The following is a 19,088-nucleotide window of genomic DNA, read 5'->3' as shown; positions in this document are numbered from 1 at the left end:
TGTAGGTTGTGCAGAGCCAAACCTGGCATGTGAACTTGGAGGACATGGTGGAGTAGGTGGTGGTGTTGGCGGTGAAGATGGCTGAGCAAGTGGCTCAGCTGGTGAATTGGGCAGGCGAAGTGCTGCTCAATGGCAGTGCTGGCAGTCACGCAGGCAGCTGGTGGGTGGCTTTGGCAGCAATGCCCAGAGCTGGCGGGCACCTGTGCAGGCGCAGACAGTCAGGCTGGGCAGTGGAGGCAGTGCACAGAACTGGTGGACGCCTGTGGGGCTGGCGAAGGCGGAGGCATTGCCTGCTAGAGGTTGATGGTGTAGACCAGTGTGCTGGGCTGATTGGAGCTACTTTGGGCGATCGGGGGCTGGTGGCGGACCTTGTGGTGACGCAGACTGCTGTTGCAGACAGAGGCAGCAGCTCATCAAGCTGAAGTGCGAGTAGGACAATGGAGTGCTCATTGAGCTGAACTCAGCTCTGATACCAAATGTAAGAAGAAAGGACAGATTGAAGCTCAACTAAGAGTACAGTTGACATTGAGAAGAGTGTGAGAGTGTGATAATATGACACCGAATGCAATAATCTGAAGTGTAAGGTGCAAGTACAAAGTACAATCCTTAAACCTTAGGGTTGTAAGAGGGAGCTCACACCTGAAGAGGGTAAAACAGGATAAGTGCCCAAAACTATGTAACATAGGCACATAAAATAAAAGAAATAAAATTGGGGGAAAAAACCTCTTGTATGGAGAGTAAAAAGTGCCCGAGTGTCCTATTGAAGATCACCGACACTCCTCTGTGAGTGTAAGTGTGAGTCAAACCCAACATATATCAATGATATACTGCTTAATAATTCTATTGAGATATATTATTGATTTTAAGGCTAATCTAAATTCGACTTTTGATATGTCAGATTTGGGTCTATTGCATCATTTTTTGGGCATTTAGTTCAAGTGGTGTGATGAAGGTATTGCTATGGAGATAGGTTTGAAGTTTAGCCTTCATGATGTTGGAGATTGCTTTGATGTCTTTTTGTATCAACAGGCTGTTGATGCTTAATGTATGCATGCATTATGAGGCTTTATCTATTGTTAGAAGAGGAAAACACATAGTGGAATAATGAAAGACACAAGATCAATGAAAGAGACAATGCACAAGATATAAACTGGGAATAAGAGTCCACTATAACAAGAGTACAATGCTTGAGTGCTAGCTCATACACTCCACAAAATAGGTTGTCCAATCACCAAATAAAGAATAAAGAAAGTGCCCATAAATTAGGATGTGGGTGCCTGTAAACCTATGATAAACATCCTTCATACAACCTAAACATCTGAGACCATGTTAGGAGCGCAAGACACGCTGTTGAATAATGAAAGACACAAGATTGATGAAAGAGACAATGCACAAGATATAAACAGGAAATAGGAAATCACTATGACAAGAGTACAATGGTTGAGTGCTAGCTCACACATCCCACAAGCTTCCTCTCTCCACACCGAGCATTTGCAAGTACAAGTGTAATTTGGATTGTGGCCATACTTCTTCCTTGTATAGACAAAAATAAAAGAGTTGCCCTACCACAAAATAGGTTGGTCAATTACCAAATAAAGAATAAACAGAATGCCCATAAATTGGGCCGTGAATGCATGTGAACCTATGATATGACCACTTCTAACACAAATTAATGCATAGCTTAGGCACTAAGCATTGATAGGTTAAAGTGTATCTTTCACTATTCGAGTGGTACTCAACAACTTGGGCTGTTTTATCCCAAAGGGAGGATCATTACCGCTAGATTTACATGCTTTTTGGATTCTGACTAAGCTAGTTATTGTAAAACTTGTGTATCTACAAGTGATTTTTGCTTCATGCTTGGCAACTCATGGATATTGTGGTTGAGCAAGAAGCACCTCATTGTGGCTAATCCTAATTGTGAAGCTAAGTACAAGGCAACTTTCATAGATATGGTTGAGTGTGTTTGGCTCAGATATCTTTTGGCTGATTTGGAGTATTGGACAATCATTTGCTACCACCATCTCCATTAACAATGAAAGTGCATTTGCGGTTGTTCCATACTCGTGCTAAGTCATTATGCTAGGAAGAGAGTCTCTGTAGGAGAGATCATCTCGGTCTATTTGCTAACACCAAACATTTGACAACCTTGCAGATCTTTTAACAAAGGCTTTGCCTTGTGAGAAGTTTGAAGCTTTACACAAAGCTTTAGGCTTATTCCCCCTTGTGGATTGATTGTGGTCCACTGAGCTTGGCACCTCCTTGTACATGAGTGTTAGCTCTTATTCACCATATCACTCCCAAGGGGGATTTGTTACCATATTTTGATAGTGATTTATGTGAATGCACTTATGAATGCTAGGGCACTTTTTTCCCTCTCTAGGAGGTTTTTTTCCCTTGGCCTTATATGTATGCCTATTTTTATCTAGGGCATTCTCAATCTTGTAGATCTTTTACTTTGATATCTCTTAATACACTTTGTGTTGCATGCTCTTAAACTTCTTTTTCTCAAGCTCTGTGTGTGCATTCTTGCAATCCTAAATTTAATAGCAATTACAAGTTGTTACATCCTTGGACACCCGTATGGGTGCTAATAGCATTGGTCATAGTGGTGACTAGTCAAAGAGGGCCCTAATATGAAGTGCTAATAGCATTGATCACAGTGGTCATCATAAAGTGCCTCTAGTGCGTGTTTGCACTAGGTCACTTTATGACCACTCTAACTAATACTATTAGGGTCCATCCGAGCTTGGAGAAATGGCTTCAATGGCATTCCCCTTTGTTTGCATTTCATCCCTCATCCCCATGGTTAGATTGGGCTTTTGTGGATAAGAGATGGAGGGTGATTGAGAAAGCAAATGAAGTATGATCTTTTTAGCCAAGTGGCATGATCAGTTGCTTCAATTGTGGAGTTCTAATCTTCCGGTCTAGGGGAAAGTTTTTCTATGGTAGCTCCATATTGGGAATCTCACCACAGGGGATGTGTTGTGATATTGTAAGATCTCTAATGCTAGATATATCTTTTGTACCACATGTGATGAGACTTTTACTCATCTCTTTATTTCTTGTCTAATTGCTAGACACAATTTGGAGTTTCATTTCTCAAGTATGGGCTTTGGTTACATGACAACATATAATCATCCATTCTTGGGTTTTGGGCAAGCTGTTCATGGTCAATTCATTGCTGGAGTATAGCCATCTCTTTCACTTCTTGTTGGTCTTTGGCACACACAATGCATTCATTTTTGATTTGGCCTCATGTATCTGTTTTCATGTGGGCTGTCTTCAATGATTGTTATTGTGGCAAGTTAGTTCTATGGATTTTATTGGTGTGATCCTCGGAGAGGTGGCTGCTCCATGGATGGATATCATTTGCTTTACTTTGGTTGTGCATGCTTCGTGATTCCCTTGTCTTGTCTTTGTAGCCATGTGTCTTGTGGCTTTTTGGCTTCTATGTTGTTTTCTACTCATCTTTGAGTTTTCTTGGTTTGCTAGAAGACCCTTTGTAAATATTTCTATTTATTAATTCAAACTTCTTCACACACACACACACACACACACACACACACACATTCCACTTTAGGTATCAATGCACAAAGGCACATGAAATGAAAAAAAGAAAGATAACTAGAATGGAATAAATTTTGAACTCTTATGACTCATAAGAGCTTTAATTACAACATTGAATATAGAGGGTAAGCTAAATTCCACAAGAAGATACATTTACGTTCGGGGAAGTGGGGTGTTGAACTCCCTAATGATTGCTTTTCCTTCTTGATACTTTACTGACTTACCATTGCTACATGCCTCTCTGACTTAGGCAAATTTTGTTGCGATTTTTGTGCTGGAGTGGGGTCAACACATTTGCTATCCGCACTTTTGTCCCTTGTAGGGACTTAGTTTGCTTCATCATTGCTATCTTCTCTATCATATCCATGTACATGACCTTTGCTTGATGAATTTACTTTTTGTATTTGGTTGGTTAATTCTGCTTGTAATGACTCTATTATGGGCTCTTCTTTAGCTTTCTCTTGTTTCTTCTTCATTCGTTAGAACTGTTCTTGCAATTCTTTGACGTGTTCCTCCTCCTTAATCATCTCTTATTTCATTGCTGCCAATTCCCCTTGCATATTTTTTTTAGCTCTTGCAACAAGTAGACTCCCATGGTGAAGGCTTTGTTGTTGGTAGGGGAGCGAAGGTGTTTGGAGGTTGACTGCTGCAGCAAAGGTCTTCTTTTTCTCGATCTGTATTACTGAGACTTGGAGGGGAAGTTGTCTGTGCGGGTCCCCAAGGGGTTTCCCTTTCCCCCTTTCGTTAGAACTGTTCTTGCAATTCTTTGACGTGTTCCTCCTCCTTAATCATCTCTTATTTCATTGCTGCCAATTCCCCTTGCATATTTTTTTAGCTCTTGCAACAAGTAGACTCCCATGGTGAAGGCTTTGTTGTTGGTAGGGGAGCAAAGGTGTTTGGAGGTTGACTGCTGCAGCAAAGGTCTTCTTTTTCTCGATCTGTACTACTGAGACTTGGAGGGGAAGTTGTCTGTGCAGGTCCCCAAGGGGTTTCCCTTTCCCCCTTGGGTCTGTCTTATACAGACCCTACAAGAAGGTGAAAATGCAGGGCTGTAGGCAGGCCCTAGGGGTGGGGGGGGATGGCTTGCAGGTAGGTTTGCGGTGGGGCTATGATTAGGGGCTACTTCAGCTTAAGGCTGGGCAGGTTATGGAGGTGGCAGATAGAACTAGAAGGTGGGCAGAAAAGAAGGGGCAGCAGCTGAGGTAGTCGGCAGATCAGGGCAAACAGGGGCAGACCTGGGAGCATTGCAGGGCTGGGGTAGGGGTTAGAGCAGTGGGCCAGGGCATAGGCAGGGCAGGGGCAGGGGCTGGGGTGGGGGCATAGAGAGAGAGAGAGAGAGAGAGAGAGAGAGAGAGAGAGAGATTTATATTAACGTCTACAAAAGGCCAAATTAGCCTATGAGACCAAAAGGTTACATACAAAATGTCTAGGAAGTGTTTCAAGTCCCACTAAAGCTACTATCTAGTGTTATGGTGAACTAGGTGAGTAGGTACAAAATGGTATACAGACTTGATACAATCTAGATGCACTTCAAGTGTATTGTGGAACTGCTCATGGAGCGTTGTCATCTTAAGTTGTCCCGCATGGGCCTCTCTAGCATGGAGAGGCTGAAGCAGTGGGGTATGGCTCCCCAGTGGTGTTGTAGTATCCGTTGTATCTGTAGGTGATGTTTCCTGCGGGGGCATGGGCCTGCGGGAGAGAGAGAGAGAGAGAGAGAGAGAGAGAGAGAGAGAGCTCAATTGGTTAAGTTTGAAATCATGGTGCCCAAATGGTCTTGAGTTCAATTCCTACATGTGCATGGTTATTTAGTATAGGAATAAAAAAGGGAGAGTTCAATCCAGGTTAGGGGTTGATAAACAAGTGGCTTACCACTAGGGTAGCCACTTGATCACATATGAGAGAGAGAGAGAGAGAGAGAGAGAGAGAGAGAGAGAGAGAGAGAGAAAGAAAGAAAGAAAGTTATATTAACGTCTTCTAAAGACCAAAACTGGCCTATGAGACAAAATGTGATACAACCGATGAGGTCCAGCTATCCAAAATAAAAGTGCTGAATGAAAAGCTAAAAACTGGAAACTGAAAATACGGTGCTGTGAGTGTGATAAGTGTCGTGTATGTGTATGTGCGTATGTAGCTCTGGTACTCCAGATAATGACTATAAAAGGGGAACAAATGTCGGCTGTGATAGGGGAACAACTGTCGGCTGTGATAAAGTGGTGCGATGTGTATATGTAACAGATGTAAGGAGATATACTATCCTGGGATGTAGTAGTAGTCGTCGAAGTCGCTAATAGCAGGTGATCCCTCCTGGATGCAGGATGTGGTACATCGGCGGTGGAGAAAGAGCAAACTGGAGGTCTGAGATCCAATGTGTCGAGTGTCGTCGGATCTCAGTCTGCTGTCGATGTAGATCAAGAATCCTCCGGATCTCCTGTCGGTGTGGCTGTGGGGTCCGAAACCCACGGATCCTCGTGCGGCGTCGGGTACGCTGATCCTCAGCCTGCTGTAGTGTGAGCCCGGAGGTCTGGCTGGAGGCTGGTACAGTAGCTCTCACTCTGTCTGTCTGAAAGAACTGTGTAATAGTCGTCTGGGTGGGCCCCTCTCTGACTGGGACCCGCTGTGTGCTCTGCTCTCTGATGTGCCATGCCTCTCCCAGAAAACGGCCAAATGATCTGTGATCCATATCAGTCATACATCCCTGAAGTGAGCTGCTCAATGTGTATCTAGATCTCAACTCTGAGTATGCCGGGCATCTGAGAACAAAATGCTCCTCACTCTCCACCTCTGATCTGCAAAGGGGGCATATCCTCTCCTCTCGTGGGAAGCCACTGGCTCTGTCACTCTCAATCATAAGCTGATGTGATGATACCCTGAGCTGTCCAATAAGAACTCTCAATCGATGTGGCATATAGATCTGCATATATCTCGGAATCTCTATGAATCCCTGCTCTGATATGCTCAAGAACTGTGTATAATAATGTGCCATCTTCGATGGCAGTGGCTGTGCAGGGCTGACCCATGTCCTCTGTATATAAATATGCCATATCTCCTGTCTGATGACTCTGTTCCTCTCAGAGAGAGAGAGGGTGTAAGTGGGAGCCTGAGTATCATATAGAAGAGGTGGGAGTCTATCAATGTCCAGCCCATGTCTGTCAAACCAAGCTCTAGTCTGTGCATACCATGATGTGGTATCCCCCGCTCGAGCCATCTCCTGAGATGTCATATATGCTTTGTATGCAATGCGATCTCTGTCCATATCCTGAAATCTGTGTAGGAAGCAGACTGTCTGAAATAATGCCTCGACTAGCATGGGCGGTGTGGCAAGCTCTGCTCGCACAATGTCATGTGGGATTGAGGCCTTGTTGCGAATCAATCTAGATATCATGATCACCTGAGGTCTCTCCATCAATGTCCATACATAATCGGCAAGGCTTGGCCCCCATATAGCTGCTCCATACATCAGTGCTGGAGTGACTAGAGTATCAAAGAGCCACCCCTTGGTGCGGGGCTCCTGGAAATGTGCCTGATGACACTGTCGCTCCATAAGAGCCAATGCTGAGTATCCTCTAGTGAGGCGGTCACGAGCTGCCTGTGTCATCGAGAAAATCCCTGAAGCTGCTGTAAAGGTGACTCCTAAATATACATATGATCCAGTGACCTCAATACTCCTGCTGCCATGAAAATACTCTGTCTGCGTATCTGAGCTGATGTATGGAATATAAGAACCTTGGTTTTACCAAGGTTCACTGTCATGCCTCTCTGTATGCAAAAATCATCCAATGCTAATAAATGCTGCTGTAATCCCTGAGCTGAATCTGAGACCAACACAATGTCATCTGCATATAGTAAGATATGAACAGTGGCTCCATTGAGATCTATACCTCCACCGGCTCGCTGTTGAATAAACTCTGCTATCTCATCAATGTATAGCCCAAATAGAGTCGGTGAGAGTGGTCATCCTTGTTTCACACCAATGGTGCTCACAAGGGGATCTGATATACCTCCCGGACATCTGACTCTACTAGTAACCCGCTCATATAGTGCATAAATACCCCACATCATGTCATCATCCACCCCCAGATCAAGTAGGCGTCTGAAAAGCCTCTCTCTCGGAACCGTGTCAAAGGCTTTGCGGAAATCCACAAAGCAACAATACAATCTCTGTTTCTTCACTCGTGTCTGGTCGATCAGACAATGGAGAGTGAAGATGTGGTCTATGGTAGAAAATGCCCGTCTGAACCCTGCCTGTCCGGGTGCGCGCATGCGCTCTCTCTCTGCCAGCGTGCTGAGCTCCTCCTCCATCACCGTGCCATAAAGTTTGGCCAAAACTGGCCCAATCATGATGGTCCTATACGTGTTAGGATCCATAGGGTCTCCTGACTTGTGGATAGGTACAATGGTGTGCTCTGTCCACGAGTCAGGGAACCCCTGAGACAATGCACGGTTGAAGAGGTGAGCAATGAGTGGAGCCAATGTGTCTCTGCCATATATAATATGCTCTGCCTGAAGATCAAATTGGTCTCGAGCGCGGCCATGCTGTAACCGTGAGATAGCATGTTTCACCATACTAGTGGTGAAAAAGGATGAAATACCCGGTCTCGGTGTACATGGTGTGGGTATCAGCGGCTGTGCGGGTACATGATATAAACTCTGTGCGTATCCATGCCATACTGCAGGGTCATGTATCGGTGTGGGTGAGCGTGGTTCTCTGATCTGCCTCCATGCCTCTGCACAATCTCTGAGAGAGAGAGAGAGAGAATCCCACTTCTTTCTAGGGAGGACTTGGTTCCTTCGCATATGACAATTCCTTCTATTTCTTTACCGTGACTTTTGTATTCCTCATGTGATTTGATATAATATAACTACTCATTGAGAGAGAGAGAGAGAGAGAGAGAGAGAGAGAGAGAGAGAGTGTGTGTGTGTGTGTGTGTGTGTGTGTGTGTGATTTTTGGGGTAGGATAGGGGAGGGATTTTGCTGCATATGCGTGTCTCTCTCTTTTGGGGGACTCTTATAAAAGTAGAATCTATTTCTGATTTTGTGTTGTGGCATGGGTGGATGGTGAGTGCGAAGTTGAAAGAGGTAAAAGGAAATCATAGGGGTTTATCTTCAGAGATTCTACAAGGATACTCAGAAGGCACAGCCTGATTTTCTAAGATTTAAGATTAGGAGTAATGATATGCTTTTTAGGAATTCTATTTTTGCAGTGTCAACATAGTTTAAAATTTTCTAAGTTTATGGAGGTCTCATTCTAAGCAAGAAAATACATTTTCTGGACAGATGATTTAGCTGCTGCTTTTTTTTTTGTAAGTGGGTGTTGTTTGTGTCTACTCATTGTAGGATTGCTGGGAATGGGTCACAGGAAAGGGTTGCCTTGCTCAACATCTGGAGTAACATGCTATGGGTAATCTACTTTGGTCATGGCTTCACACCTTAAAATATGTGCACATAATGTTCTGGACACGGTGAAAATGTTTACTTTGGGATATTAAGTGATCAATCCTGATCTTAATCATACTTTGTTTACACAATCTTACGATTGCGATTTCATTCTTTTCGATGATTCATTGTGTGCAAGACAGTAAAGCTGTGTCAAAATGTACTGGCCTTCATCATTAGGTCAAAGAGGAATGAGTAGCTTTGCTTAGGTGAGAGTATGCAAATATGCTGTATCATGTATGTATCTCGGTATCTTCTTAACAAATGCATGCATTTCATGGTTTTGCTTGCAATGATGAAAGATGGCAAATTTTGTTTTGTTGAAGTTCAAGAAGTGTGCACTTGGGTGTAGCCATGTTTTCTTGACAGACAATAATTATGCTTTGCACTCTCATGTGGTCTAGCATATCCTTGAGTCAGCTTTGGGGTTTAGAGTTGTGCTGAACAAGCTACACACTAAATTATTTCTTGTGCCAGCCCACTGCATTCTGTACAAGGCTGTGCACAGTTCCATATTTCAAGGATTGGCAATATCTAATTTGATGTTGACAGCAACTTTGATCTAGTGAGGGGGAAGTAAGATGGATCATTGGTTGTGTATCATTGTAGCATTTTAGGTATGAAAGATTGCTATTATAGTTATGCTTAAGATCCTCAATATCATGGGATGTGGTGTTTGATACTTGCATATTGCTCTTTGGATGGTGTTTTTTTTTGGGATCATAGGAAAAGGGAAAAAGGGGGGGGGGGGGGGTGTTGTCAGAGATTTGGACCTAGTCCCAAACATCTAATAACTTTCTGTATTCTGATGCATGGAAATTGTTATGGGCAGTTGGACAATTGATACAAAATACTACACGGCTGATGTCTGCATGTCAATGGCCAGACTGAGTGATACTGCAGCCTATGAGAGTGCAAGGTCATACGCTCTGTCTATAAACTGCCAGGCCCTTGTGCTGGTTTTTGATCTCAGCAATGTAAGTAGAGTTTATTCATGCCCCTTTTGTTGGTTGTTCTAAAATGTTTTTCAATGGGGATGAAAGTGCATAAAACAGATTAAATTCTACTTGGCATGCTGTATGTCTGTGTTTACTGCATTGTTCCTCTTGTTTGGTTTTTGATGTCTTATGATAGTAAAAACTGCATGTGGATACTATGGTGGCAGTTACACATGCCAATATAAGTTATTTATTCTCCTAACATTGCAAGGTGGTTGCCTGCAGCACAATGTCAAGTGCAAATGGCAACTTGATAGGTTTAACAGACATAGGTAGTCAGGAGCTGCTATCAAGTTCGATTATTGTTATTTTTTCAGCAAAGTACTTGGATGCATGCTGAATACATCTGAGATCCACTATACACAAAAGCTGTCCATCATTGGTGGAGTGGGAGTGCTACCTTCCCCTCGAGCATCAGGCAATGCCTTGGACCCTTGCTTCGCTAAACCTGATTGAGCTCGATTCAAAGTCGGCTCTAACTAAAAAGCCTCAAGGTAAAGCTACAACAACTAAGGATAGGGTGCTAAGTTATCCTCTTCCATCCACATAGCATCCGTTGGTGAAAAGTTCTGAAACTTCACCAAACACCTTTTGGAAACTTTACCTTTGATATTTCTCTCTTTATGTATCCAATGTAAGAAACTGAACCAGCTATGGAGGAGAAAGAAACGAGTGTGAGAGTAGACAATGAAATAGACAATGCGAGCTGAAACGATAGTGTACTTGCTGAATTGAAAAAAGTAATAGAATGAAAGTGTAACCTTAGGTCTAAGGTAGACCAAACCCTTAATTCAATTGAAGTTAGCTAACTCTAGAACTAACTCTAAATGTGATGACACAACTTATTAACTTAGTTGTATTCACACTACAAACTAATTGATTAAAACATTGGGCATTGCCCATAAAATTGGCAAATTCTAAGAACCCTCTGACGGAAGTATAAGAAGATAAATCACCAAAGGGTAGCAAGTTCAAGGGCTTTCAAAAAGCCTCAAACTTCTCATGAGAAAGTGCTTTAGTGAAAATGTTGGCAACATTCTCTTGTGTAGGGACATACATCAAATATCTCACTTGCATAGACATAATATTAATGTACATCAATGTGTTTCGTGCGAGCATGAAACACATGATTTTGTGCCACTACAATAGTGCTTTGATTGTCAGAAAGAATGGGTGTAGGATCCTCCAAAGAAATTTGTAGATGAACCAATAATCTACGCAGCCATATACATTCCACTTATTGTGAAGCTTGCCTTGTACTCAGCCTCACAAGACAAGATAGCCATTGCAGGTTCTTACTTAGCCATGAAATGGGTGAATGGCCTAGAAAGAAATAGTGTCTACTAGTAGACTGGCTAGTGTCTGAATCACTAGCTTGATTTGAATTGTTGTATACTTGTAAGTCTCTTCCCTCAGGAAATAATAAAGCATATGACTGAGTATCTTGCAAATATTTGAAGATCGCTTGACAGCTTGCCAATGTACTATCTGTAGGTTATGCATAAACTTGCTCATATGAGATACTGCAAACTATATGTCTGGACATGTGTTGCAAAGGTAAATAAGACAACCAATAGTGTGGCTGTAAATTGCAACATCAGATATCTCTTCACTCTCATGCATGGACAGCTTGAGCCTTGGCTCTATAGGAGTGTACATAAGTTTGCAGTTGTACATATTAAGCCTATGTAAAAAGCTTATCCACATACTGCGATTGTGACATGATGATACCATACTAATTTTGGGTGAATTGAATCCCCAAATAGTAGTGTAAATAGCCCGTATTTGACATAGCAAGAACATGTTTCAGTTTAGCCTTGAAATATGTAGTTTTATGCTCTTTTGGTCCATGAGCAACATATTATCTATTTTTAGAATGATAACCAATAAACCCCCCTTCCTTCATTCTTAGTATATACAGTGGGTGCAATTGGACTCTTTGTGAACCCTATGACACAAATAAGCATTGATCTTAGTATACCATGTACAAGGAGCTTGTTTTAAGCCATAAAGAGCTTTATACAATTTGCAACCCATGTGCTCTTTGCCTTTCACCACAAATCTTAGAGATTGTGGCACATAAACATCGTCATGTAGGTCACCATTAGAATGTTGTCTTGATGTCCAATTAATACACATTTCAACCATAATTTATAGCCATAGCGAATCACACACCTAATCCTACTCCTATGAGATGTAGGAGGAAATGTCTCCTCATAATCGATGCCCTTCTTTTGTGCATAGCCTTTGGCTACCAAACATGCCTTGAATTTGTCTATAGTACCATCAACATTGTGCTTCAGTTTATAGACCCATTTGCTTCGAATGGCTTTTTTGCCACGGGGCAACTCAGCAAGATTCCATGTATGATTGATGGCAAGAGTTGCATGGCTTGCAACCAACGTACATCTTGATGGGTGGCTTCTTTTAAGGGAGTAGGCTCATCATCATCTAACAGTGAGCTCATGAATGCATATTCATTACAAGAATCATCTACTTTTGAAAATTAGCCAAATGAGCCCTTCTCTCAAAACAAACCCATCCAACCCTCCTCCCCCCCTCTCCCCCCCCCCCCCCCCCCCCCCCCCCCCCCCAAAACCCAGTTGTCAAGTATGAAAGGTATGGTACGATAAAATACGTTACTAAATGGTACCTTAATATTTTATAAGGTATGATTCAATATTAGTACGAAAAAAAAACTTGATTATTTTTTGGACTAAAGATAATAGAATAGATATTTCAAGTCTAAATAGCAATGCTATTAGAGTATATAAGATGAATACTTGAGGGTAACATGCCAAAACCTAATGCTACATGCACATGTGCTATTGCTGCCTATAACTTACAACTACATAGATGGGAGTAGATATATCATACATGAATGATCATACAAATAAGGAAAGTGTGGGCTTGAGAGAGAGAAGGTTGAGAGAAATTGTTTGAATCTCAAATAACCTAATCTTATGGGAGAATCAGATTAATATAAGGAGTATTTAGCTCATCCCAAAGTGCATTTCGAATGGGAAAAGATGTATCCATTAAGTTGGTAATGTGAAGAAAACTGCTAGGGTTTGCATTGAGGAAATACAAAGTGTACGACCAGATAGAAACACAAAGACACAGACACAGACACAGAAAGCAAAACTCAAACCCTAAATACAAAACTCAAAACTCAAACACAGAAACAGAAGAAGGGAAAGAAGAACACAACTCTGAAGTGAATGAATATTGTAAATGAATGTAAGAGTGTACGAATACTCAAGGGCAAAGCAGTGTGTCGGAGAGTGACGTCCACCGGAGACGGATCCCAAGTCTGTGACCACAAGTCTGAGTGTAGGATGGAGAGGATGCAGCAAACGTAGGTCTTAGGAGGACGTGGAGCACCAAACGCAAGCTGGACAGATGACGAAGAGGGTGGGCAGCTGTTGCCTGGTGTGGAGAAGCTATTGCTTGATAGAGAAAGCTGTTGCCTGATGATGGGATGGGCTGCCAGTTGTCGCCTACACACCGGAGGAGTGAACGCAGCAGCAGGTGTGGCAGTAGTGTCTAGGGCTGGACAGTCACGTGTGCGTGCATTGATGGCTGAAATCTACACTCAAGGATGTGAAATCTGCACAGACAGAATGAGATTGAATGGGGGCAGCCTGTCTATTTATAGATGTTGAAGAGTGCCCCAAAGAATTAGGGTTTTTGGGGGACCACTGAAACTCTCTCGGACCGCTTCCCTTTTTAGGGTTTTTCATTAATTGTGTTTTGGGGCTGTTTAAGAATGCTAATCAGCTGAGAAGCGTGTTTTAGCTCAGCACTCTCTCTTAGGCCCAAATCTGAGCCGAAAGGTTAGGCCAGCCACTTTGATTTTTACTTACCTCAAGGTGTCCCACCCCAAAGCAGCTAGGGTATTGGACAAAGAGTGTACGGCGGCTGCCCAGTGGCCTACCAAGACTATAGAGGTGATGGTTATCTTACTAAGGGAATCCAAGTAGTCACCCTAGATAGGACAGGGCATTAGAAAAAGGGTGCACGTCGGCTGCCTAGAGGCCTACCAAGCCCTACAAAGATGGATGGAACCACATTGAACTTGTTTTTTTAAATATAAAATAAGTGAGAGTTAAATTTTATGGGATGCGGCCGATTGAGTAATAGTGACCTAGAAGTCGGGAGTAGGGAGGGTATACCCAACACATCACAAAACAGTACAAGCTTACCCATCCACTCAAGGGTGTCAATGATGAGGAAAAACAGGTGATGAGGTATCCATGTGATGGAGTATGGTGGTGTGGTGACAATAGCTGCCGATGGAAACAACTTAGGATCCGCTCAAGGGGTGCTCTGCACAATGAGATGCAAAGTATGCTGCATGCTGAAGAATGCTTATGCAACAGTTGCCACTTGGACAGTGTTCCTTGTGGAAAAATTGTTCACTTACCTAAGGGCCCTAATACAATGATGATGAAATCATGCAATGCAAAGGAAAGGTACAATAGGGGGGGAGAAGCCGATGTCAAAGACAAAGTGATGAAGCCTGTAGAATACCAAGGGTAGGAACCCCCTCTCAACCTGGATGTGGATGCTGAAGAAGGAAGAGGAGCTTAATGCTGGTCTTTGTGTGGTGCCGAGAACCATAAGGAATGGAAGAAGATGAAGTGGATGAAGCACTCCACTGGAAGAGCAAGGTAGAAGTCACTGCCATGATAGCATCGAGAGAGATGTTGCAAGATCCGCTTTGGGAGGGGAAACCTCTATGCTGGAAGAAGAGCAAGCACTTCTAGGATGATGAAACCATGAAAGAAAGGATGCATATCCCCGCGTCTCTAGCCCAGGTAGGACCAAAGCAATCTGCAAGTTAGCCCTACACTGAAAAACAAAACCCTACAAAAGAGATGAGAATCTACAAACATAGAGGCCAGTGGTGAGATGCTCCAAAGCAAAACATAACAGAGATAAAATCTAACTGAAAAGACAATGCAATGAATGTGTATGTGTGTGAGTAAATGCAACAGAAGACTTAAGAATGGAAAAGCTAAGGACTATGAATCCTATGGGCTTGACTCAAAGGGTATGAAAAAATGAACGCTAGATTGACCTAGGGTATCCTAAAGGACCTATTCACCATCGCGTATGTCCAGTAGCAGGGGCTCTGCCAATGGAACACTTGACGAGGTGGAGAGAAATGTGAGATGGATGCATGAAGTGCAATGTGATCAGAACCTGTAGACCAATCAACTAGTTTCTCAGGGGTAGTAAAAGAGACTGTCTGCTGAGGCTGTACTCGGGCCACATGTCCAGTAACAACAATGGGTGCTGAAGGAGCAGATGAAGCAAGAGTGGAAGGCGTAGCCCCATTGGACTGTGCAGTCGCAGCGGTTTGTTGAGGCTTTTTAGGTGGAAGACCTTGGGCCTTGGAGCGACACTCCTCATCCACATGGCTTGCTCTCTCGGAGTGTATGCAAAACCGGTTTTTCTTAGGGAGTTGCTGCTAGATAGGTCTAGATTCTTTGGTTCCATCTGAGGAAGAGGAGTCACCCTTTGATTGGCTTACCTTCGCATCTTGTGAGTTCTTGCCATTGTTGGTTTTCCCTCCCAAAGAAGAGGCAACCAACTTACCTTCGCATCTTGTGAGTTCTTGCCATTGTTGGTTTTCCCTCCCAAAGAAGAGGCAACCAACCCCCTTTGCTTTGAATAAGGTTGTGATGAGGATTTCTTGTGGACTTGATCATGCAGCCTCGCGTAACGCAAGATGTGGCATTCAAACTCGTAGATGGTTGACAATCGAGGCTGTGAGTTGATGTGCTGAATGAAATTGAAGTATTTTTTAGGCAACTTATTCAAGAAGGATGTAACCTAATCATCGTTTGACTTTGGAGAGCTAGTAGTGGCGAACTTGGCGAGTAACTGCCTATATTCAGCCAACTTGACTTTCAGATCATCCCCTTCCTTAATAGAGAACTCTTGAAGCTCAAAGTTGAGATTTATGTGCCGAGTACGATCTCGGGCTGCATAGTGGTCAAGAAGGTGACTCCAATGCTCTGACACGAGTGGGAAGTGCTGTAACTGAGAGTGAAACTTAGGAAGTAATCCCTGCATCAGCTCAATATTGGCTGTGGCATTGCGGGCTCTCCATTGACAGATGTAGTTAGGGTGAGCTAACCGAGGGTCCCGTAGCGGCTCTAGACCAATGACGAGGTCCCAAAGACCTTGAGACTCGAGCACTTGTTGCATGAAATTTGACCAAGTAGTGAAATTCGACCCGTTAAAACGAGTCTTATTTGTGAAGGCATTCTTGGCCGTTGCAATAGGAGTGGTAGTGCTCGGAGATGGGTAGTGTGAAAAAGTGTAATAGGGGTAAGATGACGGAATAGAGTGCACTTGGGAATGGGCCCCAGAGTGCCCACCAAGCATGCGGGTAGTGTGCAAGGTGGATCCATAGGTAGGTATGGGCTGACTAGACACAGGCATGGTAGCCACATGAGTAACCCAAGGAGGTGGGATGGGAACATGTGGAGCAGAAGATGGGAATCTGTGCGGAGGTGTAACCCAAGGAGAGTGTGAAGATGCACCACCATAAGCTGAAGATGGAAACCCTCGCGTTTGAGTGATCATGTGAGATGTGAAGCTGGGAATAGTGAGGGGGATGCCCATCATAGTCGTCCCTGGTGCTATGAATGTGCTCATTGGTGGAAAGGTGAGAGGCATTGTGTTAAAGAGTGGCATTTCCCCTAACGAAGTACCATGGTGCAAAGAGATAGAGAATGGGTTAGAGAAGGAGCAGGTGCTAGGAGCAGAGATGGACGATCCAACCCCTAGTGCGTGTGAAGCAGATATGGAGTGTGATCCGAGATTTTGAAAGGATAAGATAGATGATCAAGGATGGAGGTAGAAGAGGGTGGGATGGAAGGGAAGTAAGAAGTGTGTGTTATATGCTCAAACGAAACAAAAGCTATAGATGTACTTGAATTCCGTTTGCTTTGTGAGCCCCCTCTATTAAAAGTTCACATATGCAAAGCCATCTGGATCCTGTACCTCAAAAGAAGAAATAGGCGAGTGTTTTGATTCATGCAACTCAAAAGGATTGTACAAACCTAACATTGGACAAGGCTGAGATGATGAAGAGGATCTCCAGACGTTCTGAAGGCCGTATATCCTCCATGATCGGAGAGGTGGCCAGTCTCACCAATCGGTCCGAATGTGGTAGTAAAATTGGTAGGAGGGATGTAAACATCACCGTACCTGTTGCAATAGTACTCCTCAAAGTCCTCCTCTGTCATGTTAGTGAAATTTGGAATAGGAGTAGAAAAAGAAGGTGAAGGTGAAAGTGGAGCGTTGTCCTCCTCACCGAGTCCATAATGCCATCTTAGGGCCTCCTGTGATAGAGAAGCCTGATAGGATATCGTAGGAATTGGAGAAGAAGATGTCTGGGACATTGTGGTTTGTTTACGAGTCGTATTGTGTGCCTCACACAAAGAATAGCTCTCCACAATTTGCAGGATACTCTTTACAAGAGCACCGGCTTTGATACCATGTGAAGAAAATTGCTAGGGTTTGCACTGAGGAAACACAGAGTGTACGACCACGACAAAAACACAAAGACACAGAGACAGACACAGACACAGACATAGAAAGCAAAAATCAAACCCTAAACTCAAAACTTAAACATAGAAACTAAAAAATTATAGAGGAGAGAGAGAGAGAGAGAGAGAGAGAGAGAGAGAAAGAAAGTTATATTAACGTCTACAACAGGCCAAGTTGGCCTATGAGAGAGAGAGAGAGAGAGAGAGAGAGAGAGAGAGAGAGCCATGTGAAGAAAATTGCTAGGGTTTGCACTGAGGAAACACAGAGTGTACGACCACGACAAAAACACAAAGACACAGAGACAGACACAGACACAGACATAGAAAGCAAAAATCAAACCCTAAACTCAAAACTTAAACATAGAAACTAAAAAATTATAGAGGAGAGAGAGAGAGAGAGAGAGAGAGAGAGAGAGAGAGAGAGAGAGAGAGAGAGAGAGAGAGAGAGAGAGAGAGAGAGAGAGAGAGAGAGAGAGAGAGAGAGAGAGAGAGAGAGAGAGAGAGAGAGAGAAAGAAAGTTATATTAACGTCTACAACAGGCCAAGTTGGCCTATGAGAGAGAGAGAGAGAGAGAGAGAGAGAGAGAGAGAGAGAGAGAGAGAGAGAGAGAGAGAGAGAGAGAGAGAGAGAGAGAGAAAGTTATATTAACGTCTACAACAGGCCAAGTTGGTCTATGAGAGAGAGAGAGAGAGAGAGAGAGAGAGAGAGAGAGAGAGAGAGAGAGAGAGAGAGAGAGAAAGAAAGTTATATTAACGTCTACAACAGGCCAAGTTGGCCTATGAGAGAGAGAGAGAGAGAGAGAGAGAGAGAGAGAGAGAGAGAGAGAGGCTTGGGGGAGAGAAATAAGAAAGACAAGAAGAAAAAAGAAAGGAGAAAGAAAAAAAGAAAGTTATAGGCTTGAAGGAGAGTGGCCAAAAAGTGTCTATTTTTTTATACTAAATCATACAGATACGTATTATGGATCAGTTCGTACTACGTATAGACAAAACCCACTCCCACCTACCTCCTCCTCCCCCCCCTCCCTCCCCCCCTTTGCTGCATGATGTGTTGTATGTCTAGCAGCCCTTCTAGTGCGTTGAGGCAAGGGAGTATCCATTTTACTCTCTTGGAGAGTTTGTAACCGCCATCTTGGGATGGTTTTTACTTCATTTAAAGTAGCCCTTTCTTGTTGTACTGCATGTTCCACTGCTGGAGACAAAGCAAAGACATGATTTGCGCACTAAAGATCCTCTAAGCAAAACATATGTGGCAGTCCTTTTTTCTTTCAACCACTTCATTCTGTTGAGATATTAGCCGCTTCATTCTATTGAGGTATCATCCTCACAGTGGCTTGACGTGTAATGCCATGCTCAAGCAAAAATTTCTCAAATGCACGAGACATATACTCCCCCTCTCTATCCGTGTGTAGAGTCTGCTCCTTTAGACATGTTTCTGCTTTCAATTTTGCAACTAAGTGCTTGAAGTGCATAAATACATCTGATTTTGCCTTCAAACCATACACCCACATGTATGTAGAGT

The 19,088-nt window shown here is 43.3% G+C and overlaps 1 protein-coding gene across 1 annotated transcript in view; it reads left to right on the top strand.

The window, feature by feature from the left end:
• Positions 1-19,088, top strand: part of LOC148033547 (GTP binding protein) — a 61,932-nt gene that overhangs the window by 23,073 nt on the left and 19,771 nt on the right. Inside the window, exons 2-3 of the mRNA XM_087681493.1 lie at positions 8,906-8,969; positions 9,837-9,981. Coding sequence (XP_087537619.1) covers positions 8,906-8,969; positions 9,837-9,981 — 209 coding nt within the window. The remainder of the gene's footprint in view (positions 1-8,905; positions 8,970-9,836; positions 9,982-19,088) is intronic.

Source organism: Lygodium microphyllum, chromosome 7 (assembly GCF_053477565.2).
Source record: "Lygodium microphyllum isolate KBCC chromosome 7, Lygodium_microphyllum_v1.1.10, whole genome shotgun sequence".
Taxonomy (NCBI): Eukaryota; Viridiplantae; Streptophyta; class Polypodiopsida; order Schizaeales; family Lygodiaceae; genus Lygodium; species Lygodium microphyllum.
This window is presented reverse-complemented; position numbering and strand designations above follow the sequence as displayed.